Source organism: Panulirus ornatus, chromosome 21 (assembly GCF_036320965.1).
Source record: "Panulirus ornatus isolate Po-2019 chromosome 21, ASM3632096v1, whole genome shotgun sequence".
Classification (NCBI taxonomy): domain Eukaryota; kingdom Metazoa; phylum Arthropoda; class Malacostraca; order Decapoda; family Palinuridae; genus Panulirus; species Panulirus ornatus.
In genome coordinates this window covers 7,708,181-7,725,530 of record NC_092244.1, presented here as the reverse complement: position 1 = coordinate 7,725,530, position 17,350 = coordinate 7,708,181, and the positions used below count along the sequence as shown (strand labels likewise).

General features: G+C 45.8%; 1 protein-coding gene across 1 annotated transcript in view; it reads right to left on the bottom strand.

Moving 5' to 3' along the window:
* LOC139756208 (glutamate receptor ionotropic, delta-2-like) overlaps positions 1 to 17,350 on the bottom strand; it is a 37,154-nt gene that overhangs the window by 5,416 nt on the left and 14,388 nt on the right. The window contains exons 2-10 of the mRNA XM_071675372.1: positions 16,734 to 16,898; positions 13,003 to 13,169; positions 12,195 to 12,325; positions 11,286 to 11,391; positions 9,554 to 9,660; positions 8,268 to 8,358; positions 5,754 to 5,912; positions 4,915 to 5,083; positions 514 to 728 (exon numbers count right to left, since the gene is read on the bottom strand). Coding sequence (XP_071531473.1) covers positions 514 to 728; positions 4,915 to 5,083; positions 5,754 to 5,912; positions 8,268 to 8,358; positions 9,554 to 9,660; positions 11,286 to 11,391; positions 12,195 to 12,325; positions 13,003 to 13,169; positions 16,734 to 16,898 — 1,310 coding nt within the window. The remainder of the gene's footprint in view (positions 1 to 513; positions 729 to 4,914; positions 5,084 to 5,753; positions 5,913 to 8,267; positions 8,359 to 9,553; positions 9,661 to 11,285; positions 11,392 to 12,194; positions 12,326 to 13,002; positions 13,170 to 16,733; positions 16,899 to 17,350) is intronic.

Below are 17,350 nucleotides of genomic sequence, written 5' to 3'. Positions count from 1 at the left end.
AGGACTGGGCCTTTGAGGGAACATCCTCACCTGGCCCCCTTCTCTGTCCCCGCTTTTAGAAAATTAAAAAAAAATGGATTGAGGAGCTTGGGCTTCTCCTTACATGAACTGTATCATTCTACTGGAAAAGCTCCCGCGTATTGCAGCCAGGATTTGATGAAATGACTTGCGGAGAGAAGAAAGGACTACTGTACCTAATGGTGACGATGATAATGAATTTCTTTTGTTATTCCCTGTAAATTTCGATGCTTCTTCAAAAGCAAAGGGCTTTGAATTATGCAGGCGTCTGGGAAGACGAGAGACATCATCTCTTCAGCGAAGCGGTATTAGACACGGAATAAGCTCAGCAAAAGTGAAATCACTTGTGGACAGCTATCGAAGATGTGAGAAACTTTCACGATAGAATTGTGAAGGTAAAGAACAAGGATAGAATATGTAGAGCTCCTTACATCTATGCACAAGGGTCAGGTTAGCCAGACCCACACGTAACTTTCTCTCCACATTGTGACTCACCAGGAAGAGCGACTGGTGAGCCGAGCCGTTCCTGAAGGTCCACTTGAACCTTTTCTGGCTGGCCAGCTCGTGGAGGGAGTTGATGACGTTGTTCTCCCGCGGCACCGTCAGGAAGGAGATGAGGACTCCTGTGTAGGCGCAGGAGAGGGCAATGACGGCCGTGATCCACGCCCCGAACACCACCCGCGACGCCGACGTCATGGGGTACACCACGCCTGGCAGGGGAGAGGGAGACTGATGACGTCCGTGGTGCGCATGCGGTACACCAGCCGTAGCGCGAGGTCACAGTGCTATCTACACCTGGGACATGTTAGGCAGTGAAGACGACTTCGTCAGGGTCGTCCCCAAGGGGAGCCAGTCATACCTAAACTACAACTTACACACTGGAAACACTGATAACCTACAAATTGATTGAACTGTACTTACTCACAAACGTAAACGCAAGATTATAATTTCTATCTGGTCCCGCCCGGTGGACGTGGCTGGTTTCCTTAGCGCTGAAGAAGCCCTTGATATAAGGGCCCTAAGTAAGACTTATATAGCAGAACATTCACTACTCGTCTAGCCTTATATACGTGTAGCCGAGTGCTAGCGTTTTGTGTCGAATAAAATTAGATAAGAAAAAATTTAGTATGGAAATTTAGTATGATTATCTACTGTGCTTGTTGCTATCACTAAGTGCCAAGTTCTTATATCTAGCTTTATTTTTATTTACTTAAATTCGATGGTTGACGGTGCACACCAAGGCCCTCCGGACTGGTACGGTTGAGATGAATCTCTTTCTGTGTGGGTTTCAGCTTCCATGTTTATCATTGTAGGCCATGCCATTATTACCTTTAATGGCTTATGGCAAATTATAATTGAGTTCGGTGTGCTGTACTTCAACGGTAATTTATTCGGGTACTGGTTCGGTCCCCCTACCCCTTCACATGTGCTGTGAACGCTATGGTCTCCTGTCAAACGTAGGTCACTTGTAAGCCAACAGCCTCGCTCCAGATTCATCACATGGCCGGCTAGTTCCAATGGTAATCTTAAATGCTTTCCCCCCTTCTCTTTCCAGTCTTATTAAACCCGAGGACTTTTAGAACTTGGCAGACATCTGCCTGCCACAGTGTTCGGCAGTAGTTTCAAAGTTCAGAACTTGTTGGTCAGAACTCGGGACTCGGGGAAAACTTGCTCATTGTGATTCTCAGACAAGACTTTCCCTTGTAAGATGCAGAGCGGAAACTCCGGCGCTGGGATCCCAAGATAGTTCCTGCTCTGAATCTATATAGTTGACTTGACTTTCTGACGTGGCTCCAGGGGTCAGCCAGGCTTCCAGTGTCCAAACCTGCTAATCTGAATTTTAGATTGAATGGAAACTTAGGTTTGCGAACATTGTGGATAAGGAAGGAAGGAAAAAGAAAATGGATCAATATCTTGATTATTCATGTGTCTAATATCACCTCTGCAAAATGTTGTGTAGCATTTCACGAAGATGGGGTATGAGCCCCCATCAACGTTTCACTGATTATCAGATATTATGAAATCCGAAATCAGGATTTTCGTATTGGTATCTACACCCGAAGTCAAGTGTGAACTAAATTTTGACACTTGATTTATCAGCGTCATGATTAAACTGCCTCGTAATTCACTTGGAGTAACGTGTCGGTACACAGCAACCAAACCTTGGATAAAAACTTGTACTGTGAATGATTTAGTAGTATTCATGTCTGGCTTACGTGTTTCAGGAATTTTACCCTTTGACCGGCCTAGATTTTGAACATGATATGCTAAATATTGTAATAATTTTAGTAATATTAGAAGCAGAGGCTTGCGACGTTTTCATTTGCACTTAATCGCAAGCATGTCACCAGAGGTGTCTACCACTAACCAAAGTTGGAAAAGTAATCCTGGTGACTCTGTTTTCACATGGAACATCTGGTGTTGGTCTGCAACGCAGGTGAAATTGCAGGGCTCGCTACCCCAACACTGCTTTACCATTCTCTCTGGGATCCTTCCCCTCCATAAAAACGTGTCCTAAGCCTCGCCACCATCAACAGGGCTGATGGAAGCTTGGGGGAGGGGGGGCTTAGGCTGGTACAGAACTGGATGGGAAATATTTAATAGTAGATCCTACAGTTGGAGCTACACCCAGCCCATACTCCTCTCTTTTCCTAATACAAAAGAACTACAGACGGAAATTCTCTCTACGCTGCCTGACCTGAAGATAATGATATCAAGGAAATGATTATGCTCCTTTAATTGGCAATTATTCGGGAACTTGTGCACGTATGGTTTTCCTTCATCTTGTATCATCGTAATTTGGCTTCTGCCAGGCGCTCCCAAATTAGATTCCCGTCCAGTTATGGACTGAATTAGGTCCGACTGAGTTGAAAACACTGAAACTTATGTCTGATGTCCCGATGTTCGGTGACATTTCCGTGCGTGAGTGTCAACAGTGCTGAACCCACCCAGTCTGCCGTCGTCGCTCGGGCGAGGGTCAGAGGGGTCGGGTGTATGACACTCGATGTGGTCCAACTTTCAAACTGTCTCTCTCGTCTGCCGTCGAGACAGAATTGCGTCGGTGTTCCCGGGAAAGGTCTTGAGCTTCATTAAAAGCCTTCAGAAGCTGAGAGAGAGAGAGAGAGAGAGAGAGAGAGAGAGAGAGAGAGAGAGAGAGAGAGAGAGAGAGAGGTAGTGGCAGTGTTTGCTGGGTAGCTCCGTGGTGGTCTTTGATTCACTTAGAGGCCATTGAGGTAAGCGAGAAGAGCCTGGAGGAGGTGGCGTGGAGAAGCGAAGCAGTTGGTGTGTTCCTTGATATTAAGGTGATTACCACGTATTCACCATCGTCTTCATAAGAATGAAGTAGACTGACTTGGGCGTTGATATTGTCTATGGTCGAAACACTTTTTGAGTTGACACGGGAAAAAAAATGGCACATTGGATTTCGGTTCTTGTAAGTCGAAGTAACATGACTTAATTTTGGTTCTTGTATCTGGAAATAATGTCCTTTTTTTTTTTTATCTGCAGTGAGGCAGAGAATAATGAACGTCTTCAGATGTCTGCTCGTTCATTCTGTACAGTGTTCCGGACACCTAAAGCTTCGTAGTTCTGAAGCAGAACTTGGAGTTTCTAGCATCCATCAGTGTAACGAGAATGATTCCCGTCATATGATGTCGACTGAAATAGATTATTATCCTTTTCCAGTTCGACTGTGGCTGCCGGCACACCACGTCACATGGCATAAGTCCCACCACCGTGGCCGCCTGGCTGGAATCTCTCTCTGTGGTCAGTGTGTGATAGTAACCTGGTCTCGCTCGTCCAGCTGGGAGGTAAGACACTTATATAATTTTCCTTCGGAAAAAAATTGTAGATTTTTTAGTTCCAAACGAAATTGTGGAAGTTGTGAGATTTTATGTCCTTGTTGTTACTTTTCGAGGCAGGTGAGTTGTGTAATTTTTGTAATGTTATTTTTACTTAGATGATATGATTGGTTACTTATTGATGAGACGTTGATATACCCAGAGGGTGTTACCGGACTCCGCCTATGTTTGGTAACACTGCGAGCGCAAAGTCACTTTCGTCGAGGTTGTGACATTGTTAGCGGACGAGATAGAGTACAGTGTAATATGTAGTGGAAAACGCCTTTTACACACATATGTTTTTTGAGGAAGAGTATATTCTTAAAAATTATACTTAGGTTCACACGTATGAATGAATCGATATTATTTGTACAACTTTCAGGTTCACACGTATGAATGAATCGATATTATTTGTACAACTTTCAAGACGTTCCAATTCTTATTCCTTAGACATCTGATTCATTCAAATAAAATGGGTTCAACAACTATTAGGTTCAAGAGCTTTATAGATTTCACACAAATCGTTCCGGCATCAAAATGTGTGCAGAAAATTCTAACCCGAAACAAATATAAATTCTTAAGTTCGTCCTGCCGGTAATTGGAATGTGACATAATAGGCCGAACAGCACTTTGTAAAAGCGACAAGAACCCCTTTCGTTAGCAGGAAGGGGATGTGAGAGAGAACTAAGAATACCATGGGTAGAATGAAATGTGTTGTGAGAGAGGAATACGAACACCATGGGTAGAGGGAGATGTGGTGTGAGAGAGCTGGGGACAGGGAGATGTGGTGTGAGAGAGCTTGGTAGAGAGAGATGTGGTGTGAGAGAGCTTGGTAGAGGGAGATGTGGTGTGAGAGAGCTGGGTAGAGAGAGATGTGGTGTGAGAGAGCTTGGTAGAGGGAGATGTGGTGTGAGAGAGCTGGGTAGAGAGAGATGTGGTGTGAGAGAGCTGGGGACAGGGAGATGTGGTGTGAGAGAGCTAAGAACGTTCTTCTCATCGGGGTAGATGGAAAATGGTGTGGTCGCCGTCCTATGCGCACGCAAGGTAGCGGACTGACCTTGTTGGAAGAGAGAGGCGCACAGAACCCAGTAGTATCCGAGGAGGGAGATCCGCCTGGTGGGCTTGACCATGTCGTGTGGGTAGAGGAAGGTGAGGCGCTGGACTCTGGCCATGAGGTGCATGATGGGGCCGAGCATCAACACGGTCACCAACATGGCCACCCACACCTGCAACAACGTCCCATACCTGTGACCACTCTCCACCACCAACCTCCAACACTGCCCCACACACACGCACACACACACACACACACACACACACACACACACACCCACACACACACACACACACACACACACACACACACACACACAGTCAGTCGATAAATGTGGCATATTTTGTGATATACATGATAATGGGTTGCTTACTTCTTTACCTCCTAGCACTTACAAAATGGTTTGATATGGCTTAAGTACCGTCAGCTAGAGAGGAGAAAATATAACCTGTTCTTAAGTGCTTTTTTTTTAGTAGTTTTTCAACAAGGATAGTAATGTTAATGTCACTGAATTCCAACTGTTGAAGATGAACTGGATAACTAAGTAATGATGGAATATTTTAAGAAATTATAAAACTGCGTTTCGGTGTTAAGATAATGTTGAGGAGTGACAGATTAAAAGTGCTTTACTTATAAGAACCATCTCTGTAAGTGAGAGGAATCAGAAGCGCTGTTTATGGAACGAAAGTAATGGACCACTGGAGAGCAGTATATATTAAAGACGTAAGAAATAAGTTTTTCATCGTCAGAAATTGTCGTTGGAATATGAAACAGAATGGTAAGAGAACTGCGAAGTACAACCCACACGGTGCAAGACCAGGGAAGAGATCATGCTGAGGTACCTCATAGTGGAAGGGATCGAGGAAGGCTGTGATCTTCTTGGTTGGCCCGGCGGCTGGCATGAGGATGCTGGAGGGCTCCACGAAGTAAGGGAAGGTGAAGTCTATGACCTGCGCCCGCGACAGCATGATGGTGAAGGGAGCCACGCCCAGGTCCACCTCCTGCTGTGCAGAGGTACAAACACACACACGCACACTGCGTCAGCAATGGATCACAACAAGTGTATTGCCTCCCTTCTCTGCTCAAGGTGCTCTTTTCCCTCATGATCACTCGATAAGACAAGAAAATAAGACACGGTCACTATGATCTAAGTTGCATGATTGCAATTCTACCATTGTGATAAGATTGATTTTCACGATTCAGCCGTAGGTGTAATGGTGCGTGATCGCCTATCATAAGGTGACTTAAAGGACCTTGACAGTTTATCATGCAGTATAGAGAACTTTAACAGCACAGCAGGACTTTAAAGAGCTTGACAGTTTTAACAATCTACCGAAGCTTGATAGCATATCAGACAGTTTGGGAGAGCGATAGCAGGCAGCTAATAAAGTGTTGAAGCTGAGAAGTGTATCATATTATTTGACTGTAGAAGAGACAGAGCTGCAGATAGCCTGATTGTTGCCTTATCCTTTGATCAGTAAACTGTAGTGTTCTCTTTATAGACACATGGGCCATACGGGTAACAGAAGACACCTCAGCCTACAGTGAGGCGTCGAAGAAACTGAATTTCATTTTTCCTTCGGTCAGTTGGTCATGGCATTTGAAGGGATACACATGTGTCATGATATATGTTTGTTATGATTTGTCTGTGTCTCTCTCACGGGTGCTACATGCTACAGCTGGGTTGCCTGTGGGCCGACTGCCACGACCAGGGTTCGAACCATCGCTCTCGACCCTGGGCGGCCCGTGAAAATGCGTCATGGTCAGGAACGCTAAACCGCTACACCGCGGGAGCTTGCCAGAATTTTGCATTAGAAAGACTCGCATGCCTTTCAGGAAGCTCCTGTTAGTGCTTGTGTGTGTGCCTGCAGCACAAGAGAAACGCGTCGATCCATCCATACAGGAATATCGGAATGCCGCAGAGCTGGGGAAAATATGATTCCGCTATTTTTCTTTTTCTTTCGCCGCGCGGGAAGCTTGGCTTGTGTCGGGATGAATGGTCGCCATGGCAACACCCCTCTTCTTGACTTGATCCGCCAGCGGGAGGAGAAGAATCGGCTACATAGATTCGCGAATATCGCGCGCACGAGAGAGAGAGAGAGAGAGAGAGAGAGAGAGAGAGAGAGAGAGAGAGAGAGAGAGAGAGAGAGAGAGAGGCTGACCGGGTCACGCCCTTCGGGAGATCGAGCATGTTGGAACTGATTTCGTAATACTTTCCGAGTTACGTTTCCATTTGGAGGTCAGTTGGGACGCTTTGAGGACGGGAGTGCCCGCGTGAGACGACAGAGAGGGGCCGGTTGAACCCTTCTGAGGGTAGGAGGACTGGAGGGAGGGAGGGAGGAATTGGATAACTACACCTGGTACCAAGAATCCTTACAGTGGCTGGTCTCTGGAATGATCAGCTGAGGGATGCCACTCACAGTAGGGAGGAGTTACTGTCGCTGGTGGAATTGGCGTCACGACCACAGTAAGCGCTTGATCGTCTTCAGTTATTCTGGGAGTCAAGCCACTCGTATAAGGGACTCGGTTCTGACCTCCATTTGATTTTCGTTTTGGATAGTGTCGAGGTTTTCTGTGTCTGAAGGGAGGAGTTGAGGCAGGTCATGGCGTGAAGACATCGTGAACAGTTTTAATATCTCTTGTGAGATCAAAGTTATTTTTTGTGTTTATTCTCTAATTGTGATGTATGTGGAGGCATTTGAGGACAGGTGCTGTAAACTGTGGCGGTGGCAGTGGCATAGGGCACTGTGGAGGATTGTGGTCGTGGTGATGGCACAGTGTACTGTGGAGGATAGCGGTGGTGGCGGTGATAGGTGCAGATAAATTATAGCCGGGTAAGGTGGTGAAGCTAGGACACGTGCAGTTGGTTCACGTTGGAGGAAAGGGAATAAGACTATGGAGTCTACTTCAGTGGGATGAAGCGAAGGTATTGTAAGGGGCAAGCAGCAGGTGCACCTTGACTTCGACCTAGACTGCTAGGGAAGTGGAGTGGCTCAGGTTAACCACATGTGCGATCTATGAGCACGACCGGACGACCCTTGTGTGGTGAGGTGGTCTGGCCTTTGGCCTTACTCAAAACCCTTGCGTAGGATGGTCTGACCTTTGACCTTACTCAAAAGGCTTCGGTCAGAGATACCTCGGCCATCAAACCGAGGGATCGTACCGTCATGCACAAGGCTTAAGTGTCCTTGAAATTACCTTAATGGTTGTTTGGATTTACATAGATACACAAATTAGGTGCATTCGTACAGGACTTGATGTATCTTAGTAAAGATGTTTCACTGTGTGTGTGTGTGTGTGTGTGTGTGTGTGTGTGAGTGGCTGCACGAGGACATGTGCATTGTGGAGCGACTGACCTTTCTGGCGACCATGCCCACCATACCGTTCCAGGTGCCGTTGGGGAACCTGGAGCCCCAGTTGCCGTCGTAAGGCAGCACCAGCTTGTACCTGAGGCCCATGTGTGTAGGGGGCCAGACACGGAGGACACTGACATTATACACCTCCTGCTGATACCCTTTGGCAGCTGGCTTGGTACGAGCGCGCACACACACACACACACACACACACACACACACACACACACACACACACACACATGCACACACTTCCTGTAACAGATTATCTTTGAAAAATAACTTTAGATATTCTGGGAAGACAGATTCGACGCATTGAGACTTACAGTGTGTTGGTAATTATGGGGGAGATGTGTTGTAAGACTTGGTGATTGTTCAGGAAAGTATAGTTTGGAGAATATATAAGGCTTACAGTACTTGTAATAACGATGCATGATAATAGGAAAATATTATGACTTATTTTCCGTATTTGTATCATGGCAGATGCAGAGGCATGCCCCACCCTAATCATTGCAGGTGGTAAAGTAAGAATTATATATATATATATATATATATATATATATATATATATATATATATATATATATATATATATATATATATATATATATATATATATAAGGATGTTCTGAAAAAATAAGGCAAGGAGTGTAGGGGATAAATTTAAGCACATGTGTTTGTGTACCGATTCATGGAACAGTGTGGCAGAGACGGGATGACAGATATCGTCAGTTCGTAGATCTCTATTGAGATAACCTTTTTTTGTTACCGTGAACATTGATGACAAACGCCACGAGTGATGGTATCTGCACTAAAAGGAGAGATTGACTGTATACATAACTGGCTTGAGGGACTTTTTTTTTTTTTTTTTTCGAAAATACGGTGTTTGTCTCTGTTTGTGGTTGATATAGAGTGAATGACTGAGGTACTCCTGCCCTCACCATTATACAGAACTTCCCACCATTACTTTCATACACTACTTTTAACAGCTGCCAAACAGAACTACCCAACACTGCCTACATGCAAGCATTTCATTAAGAACTTTTGCTATTGTAATTATGAATATCATCAGTTATCGTCATTATTATTCTCTTATGACTACAATACCTCCTAGAAAAACCTGGTTAATACCTCTGTATTTTGGTGGAATTGGTATACCACGGGTTTTGCATTTTTGCGTGCTCACAGTTCAGAATATAGTCAAATACTTCATGATATGTGATCATGAAAATCAGCAAGGGATACAAAATGAAAATCAAGGAGAGGAAACAGGAAACAGGAAACACTACCTGAATCCCAGTTTCTTTTTGAGCTGGTCCAGCATCTCGAAGGCGAACCCGGACTTCTCCACAATCTGGCCCGAGGCGTTCACCTTCAGGAACACGAAGGGCGGCCGCTGCGGCGGTGCAAGGGAAATAATGATTCTCTCTCTCTCTCTCTCTCTCTCTCTCTCTCTCTCTCTCTCTCTCTCTCTCTCTCTCTCTCTCTCTCATAATGATAGGAGAATGAAGATGGTGTGTTAGGTGTCTGTGGTGTAATATTTCAGGGTTTGTTTGTGTCCTCCTGACGCAGTTTGATCATCGTAATTGTAGATTATATTGTGGGTTAACTTGCGCGTTGTGTCTCTTCGTCGGCCATGGCTGATGGAGCGCTGTAGCTGTGCACCAGGATATATATATATATATATATATATATATATATATATATATATATATATATATATATATATATATATATTTATATATATAATTCCTGTAGCACTCAGCTGTTCTTTATATGAAATGTAGTCAGAAGTATCGAGTCAGTCGTTATCATGCCACAGGCCATAATACTTTGAAGTGGGTAGCCATGTGGAGCGGGAACTCAATGCGTTGGGAAATTTATCCCTGGGCGGAGCTGGGATCTACGTATTGATAGTGAGGGATTGGCACAGGGAGAGCGATCGTGTTTATTACATTTCTCAACAGCTCGCGGTGTTGGGCAAGAGGGACTATTTTTTCATGTCTAATGCTGTCGTGTCTCTGTCCATGCCATTCACCTGATTTGGCAGACCTCTTTTTTTTTCATGTTTTTTGAAGGCTTGGATTGCAGTGACGTTGAGAATCTGCAGCACAGGCTGGAGGACACACCTCGATAACTGTTGTTTTTTTGCACAGATCATTGACTTAGATTTTCATAGGGCATTATGAATTGATGCAGGGAGCCCGCATGGCCTTTTCTTTTTGAGGATTTCCTTTATTTTGTGTTTATTTGCAGCGTCCATGTATGAAAATCATTGTAACTGTATCAATGTTTCTTACACCAGCTCCCTTTGGAGACAGTCATGATCGAGTTATCTTCATGAATTCCGATCTGCCGGAGACAGTTGAGTGCTCCTAGTCACACCGTGTCAGCCCACAGTTAAGGATCATCTTTACCCAGGAACTTGGTGTCACACGCGCCTCATTAGTTCAAATATACTTGACAGAATCTTGCAGTGTGGGTGTGTGTGTGTGTGTGTGTGTGTGTGTGTGTGTGTGTGTGTGTGTGTGTGTGTGTGTGTGAATTAAGGTGCACCTTTGGGGTGCACTGAAGTGTACATTATGGTTGTGTTCTGGGGTGTGGAACTGTTGATGTCTTATTGTGAATATTGTCTTCTGGTACTGTAATGCATATAGTGTGGTAGGGTATGTCCGCTGTGATAGTGAAGTGTGGCTGAGGTCATACTGAAATGCTTTCTTGGAGTGTTGGTGAGATGTTGGGGTGGACTGAGGTGGAGTGTAGGTTGAGGACTGAGGTGGAGTGTAGGTGAGGTGTGTGGTTGAGGACTGAGGTGGAGTGTAGGTGAGGTGTGTGGTTGAGGACTGAGGTGGAGTGTAGGTGAGGTGTGTGGTTGAGGACTGAGGTGGAGTGTAGGTGAGGCGTGTGGTTGAGGACTGAGGTGGAGTGTAGGTGAGGCGTGTGGTTGAGGACTGAGGTGGAGTGTAGGTGAGGCGTGTGGTTGAGGACTGAGGTGGAGTGTGGGTGTGGTGCTGTACTCACATGGATGGTGACGATGGTGAGGGTCTTGCCTCTGATGCTGTTGCGGGCCCGGAACATGTTGCCCACCTCCTCCTTCCCCGCACACCGGTACATGATGTCCTCCGCCCTGCCGGGTCACACAGCCACACACTTTTAACACCTCAGCCCTGACTAGCTCATGGATCTCTTAACTATGATTACGAATGCAGTCTTAAAATGTGATAAAAGAACAATTGCTTTTACAAATAGGGAATTAGGAATCAAGGGTTAAACCTGAGGGTTGAGCAAGACTTGGAGTGTTTTTTTTTTTTTTCATTGATATAATGTAAAGGGTGTTTAAGGTATAATCTGCTTGAGGGAAAATAGAGAAGGATTAGGCGAGTTGATGCTATAACGAAAATTGTCATCGAAGGTGAGGTTATTATATGACATGAGACGCCATGAGTGTGGCTACAAGAGACATTGAGGAGGAGAAAGAGTTCTTTATTCATCGGGCGATGAATATTTGAGGAAGAGCCAACAGGTGCTAGGAGCCTTTTTATCAATGCTCACTTGTCAGCTGCGGTAAAGTTTACTACGGTTTGCGGTGATAAGAATAGTGGTAGTGGTAACAGCACTCCAGGTTGAGGAACTATCCAATGGTAAACCTGTCAAATTGTAAGCATGCTTATGATTTACTCAAGAAGGAATATAAGAATTAGGAGACAAAAAAAATATGATGAAATTCTTTTTTATGAGACCACATTGCGACATTACGTTTGCAAAGGATTACTCGTTGCATAGTGCATAGTCTAAATACCTTGAAGAGTGGAAAAGAATTGTAATCTTTCTTAGGATCTAGATTGTTGTAGTCATTGACAGTATGTACAGTTCGTCTTGCGGTGTGAGCCATGATGGATGGCACTGAGCTGGGTGGGGGATATGACTCACTGGAAGGAGTGTCGGCCACCGAGCGAGACGTTGAGGTGATGTCGGGTGTTGATGGGGGCCGCCGTCGCCATCAGGAAGGTCCTCACCCAGCCACTCAGCACCCACGTCAGGCAGTTGAACCGGTTGTCGAACTGCGGGAGTTAATTAGTACTGGGACGCTAGCGTGGGCACAGAGAGACTAATGGGTGGTGGTGCGGTACGGTCACACAGGCAGTGGGAGTACTGTTAGTGCAGTACATTCGTATGTGGCAAGGAACTGGCGAAATGACAGGGCTGCTGCAAGCATTCATAATGAGTATCATTAGATAAGAATAGTAGTGATGGCCCGTGTCGGGAAATATCAGATATCAGTTCAAACTTTAAAGTGGAGGAAAAAATGTTCGATGGGGGTTGTTGTGGCCTGGCATCAGAAAATCATTCAAGTGAACTCACATGGCTGGGTTATTTGATGGATAAACTTGGTTATTTGGGTCGTCGGCGGCCGCATTTGCTGATACATTGTGCCCTCCACAGTGAGGGAGGATGGGTGTAAACACTGGTGCTCCCTCAGCTGTGATATTACTGCACACTCACGGAACACATGGTATTACACCCTGTGAACAACTACACAAACGCACTCCCTCCACATGATTGTGCGTGTCTACACTTATTTCGTTTCATTTAAACCTTGGCTTATGTATGTTTACTGACACGTTCCACTTACCTTCCATTACCTTTGCCATTGTAAGTCTTTCTTCTTCCTATTTTCTTTGTTCTTTCTCTTCCCTTCTCCCTCCCCTCCCTTTCCCCCCACACGTCCCGGCCTTACCTTAATATCGCTGAGGATGACGGTGTTCTCTCCCTGGTGCGTGACCCCCTGGCAGGAGCTCCAGGCCACGAAGAGGACGGGCGTGGACAGCTCGGCCTCCACCAGCGCCACCGCCCGCTGCGCCCGGCATCCGCCCAGCGCCACCACACCCGCCCACGCTCGCGTCGCTGTCGGCGGCACCACACGTGACCATCACCCACTTTGATAACGCAACACACACTACATGGACAGTATATTGGCAACGTATGGCGTAATTCCGTCGAAGGTAGCCTCTCTCTCTCTCTCTCTCTCTCTCTCTCTCTCTCTCTCTCTCTCTCTCTCTCTCTCTCTCTCTCTCTCTCTCTCTCTCACACACACACAGTCCCTGCTCTGCTTTTTTACCTTTATCTTTGTCTTCATGAAGGGAACCCCAGCAGTGTACGTCTTGGGGAGAGAGAGAGAGAGAGAGAGAGAGAGAGAGAGAGAGAGAGAGAGAGAGAGAGAGAGAGAGAGAGAGAGAGGCGCTACCTGTGGGTGGTGGGTTGGTGGAGTGCATACTAGGATACCTTAACCTTGGATATAGATTGGCTTTTGAAGGGCCAATAAATAACAAGGAGAGAAAGCCCATGATTATCCCAAGTGCTCACCTGGTGAACCTCCATTCCTCAGGAGCTGCAAATGGTAAGCGGGCACGATATTAGTGACTAGGTTGGCTAAACATGCCGCCCTGTTGAAGATTGGACTATTTTTCTTGTTTCTGTCCTTTGAAAGGGGGGGAGGAATGTTTTTGAACTTTCCATTAGCAGTCTGAGTACAGACAGACCATAGTTTCAGGTTCTCATGAGACCTGAGTGTGGTCTGTGAGGCGCAAGGTATGTGTTGGAGTCGTAATTTTCATTCCTCGGGTTACAAGGGTTGGATCCTTGAGCACGACGACACGAACCGTGGGTACGATGACCCGGCCCTTTGACATCGAGTGGGCGGGACCATCATCCCACGGATCGAGTCTCGCGTCATCCTGGGATTGAATTACGGTAATTGCTTGGATAGGGAGCCACTCTAACACGTTCTCTTTCGCCATGCAGTTGGTGTGTTTTGTGGTACGCAATCTGTCAGGACCTGTGCACCATTAGGGTACTCTCAGGGTTGGGTCCGTTTCGTGAAGCTACGAGATAACCTGACTCTGTTTTGTGGTACAGCGAGATGTCTGGTTCTGTCTGTCTCGTGTGACTATGGGATGGATGCTACTATCTGTTTCGTGAAAGTAGGAGAAACCTGAAAGATAAAGGTGACAGAATGATTGAAGTTGTGGTTAAGTAGCCATTGATGAATGCAATAGGAAACGGATCAGTCACTCAATAACTGAGGTTGTAGAAAGTTGACACACAAAACCTTGGGTTTGTGCGTCTGGAAGTATGTACGATTTAAGGGAATGACGGAACAACAGTTGATCGATGTGGTCAGACATGTAAGCTCTCGGTAATTTTTCTTGCCACTTGTGGATAGCTGTTCTGGTTAAGGTAAACTCTGTTGTGGATGGCTGTTCTGGTTAAGGTAAATTCTGTTGTGGATGGCTGTTTTGGTTAAGGTAAACTCTGGTGTGGGTGACTATTCTGGTTAAGGTAAACTCTGTTGTGGATGACTGTTCTGGTTAAGGTAAACTCTGGTGTGGGTGAACTGTTCTGGTTAAGGTTAACTCTGGTGTGGGTGAACTGTTCTGGTTAAGGTAAACTCAGGTGTGGGTGACTGTTCTGGTTAAGGTTAACTCTGGTGTGGGTGACTGTTCTGGTTAAGGTTAACTCTGGTGTAGGTGACTGTTCTGGTTAAGGTAAACTCTGGTGTGGGTGACTGTTCTGGTTAAGGTAAACTCTGGTGTGGGTGAACTGTTCTGGTTAAGGTAAACTCTGGTCCGACACACCGTTCGACTGGTGTGCAGAAGCTGCTCAGGTTAGAGGTTGATCGCTGTGCGGTCTGTATAATCAGCCATTCCAGGCATATCCGTTCCGGGGCCGTCATTATTTTTTGATGGTAATTGAGGTTTTTATCGACCGGGAGATCCTGAACTCACCTGAGTCTTGGATGTATAAAATCTTAGAATACGCTCGGGAAACCTTTCTCCGCCGTCGTATTGCACTGAGAGCCTCTTTCACCTTGGTACTGGATCGTATTATCACGTAGTGTGGCACGAAAATACAACGGCATGTGATACTCCACCAGGGGGAAAGTGATCCGGTAGTGTGTCCAGTTCGACTTTATGGCTTGCTGTGAAGACCAGGATGTGAGAGGGGATAGAAGAGTTGTCGTTTTATTGATGTAAACTTTTGTATATAAGAACATCAACTGAGCAGCGGAATTCCACAGTCATACTATAGAGCTGTAACGGAAGGTTCTGTGCTCGAGGGTAGTACTGTCGTGCTCGGTGGTCGTACTGTCGTGTTCTGGAGTCGTACCGTCGTGCACAAGAGTCGTGCCGTCGTGCTTGAGGGTCGCGTACGCCCATGGCTACTGGGCTGAAGGGTACCTAGTGCCTTGCACGACCATCACGATGCTTTTAAACTACGCACCCGCTGCTCTTCTGTGTCAGGCTTGGGGACTGTGTGAGCACTGCCCGGCCAGTAGCAGGAAGACTACACCAACGAACACCAACACCAGCAGCAGACCTCACCCTTCATTACGATCCTGTATAATCCTTTAAACTATAGACTTGTATTCTGACGAGGAAGTTAGGAATTAGATATCAATATTGGAAAGCATCCGAATTGGAATCTCGCGAACTGTTACAAATGTGAAAAATTTAACAGGATTTCCAGCTGTGAACCAAAGAGAGTCACTGTCTAGTATCGTTGCTCACATATACTGGCTTTAGGCAACGTGTGTATGGCCTGGCCCGATGGAGACGTGGCTGACTTCCTGAACGCTGCGGGAGCTCAATAATAGGGGCTCACGAGGCAGGAATATTCACGTGTATACTTAGATGTAGCGGATGGAAATAATTCCCTTCATTTAGTAATTACTGTAAGGCTTAATGATCAACTAATTAGTTAAAATACGTGGGAGCGTTTGCTATTATTGTGTGCATGTCGGATGCAAGTGGTTCCCTTCAGTTGGTAACTTCTGCATGGCGTAACAGTCACTTGATTAGTCGATATATACCTGTGGACATATGTTAATGCTCGTGTGCTTGGTGGGGAGGTTGTGTGTTATCCCCTTCATTTGGTAAATGTTCCAAGGCAGGAGGAGGACCTCTCATGAGAGTCTCAGCTCTCAAAGAAAATGATGAGAAAGAAAACTAGGATCAAGGTCAAGTTTTAGACTCCCTAATGATGGCTGGAAACGAAATAATGGATATCCAGAGGGCCTGTATAATGCAGTCAGTAGAGTCAGGGTGAAACTACAGCGATGGCCAGTGTTACCCAGTGGCAGCAGTAGGACGCTACATCTCTCTTAAGAAGGTTAAGGTGGGCTAAATGAGGTAGTGGAGAATGTATGTATTGTCAGTCAAGATATTGCCGAGTCGTAGATAAATCGACGTTTATTTTTCTATCTCTGTGTAAGAAAGTATTGTTACTCAACTGTTAGTCTAGTTTGCGCAGCAGGGAGGAAATGTCCACAGTCACGTTAGGAATGATAAAGAGTTGTCATTCGTACTTTCGCATGGCAAAAGTACAGACATCAGGAAAGTTACATATGACCACGCCGTAGAGACAGAAACTGTGCCCTGACACCATGGCGGGTGGGGAGGGGAGACTCACTGTTCACGATGAAAGTGCGGAGGTCGCGGGCAGGGAGGTCGTGGAGGGCCCTGGTGAAGAACCTGACGGAGGGGTTGACGGCGGTGATCTCTCCGAGAACCGTGTTGATCATCACGTCATGGTAGCGCCCCGCTTTGCTCTGGTACCAGTTGTCGTGCACCACAGCTGTTGGGATGTGACGCATTGGAGGGGTTAGAGAGGAGACCCTGCCTCTGAAAGAACATTTGGGTTGGAAGGGAGAGATGAGAGGACATTATATCTCATGGAGGGTACACCGTCAACTGTTGCCCATGTATAAGTTTATTCCTGTCTCTCTGCCTTAATTCTCCACTGGTTCAGCAGGTCCACTGGATTTTAGCTGATGTGCTTCTGAAATCGTTGTGGTTACTGCTTTATCACGGGGGTGAAACCAGATTGATGTTATTAGATAAGTGGCATTATTATAGACGTGATGCATGTTGTAAAAGAACGCTGTTATGGCTGCCAGTAATTGACTAGTTATTAATGTTATTTGTCCTGGTGTTTTACTGTAGGTGATTACGTTCTATCACAAGTATAATGGATTATATTGAACAGACATGGCGTAATGTACCTCTTGTGGAAGACATTTTGATGGC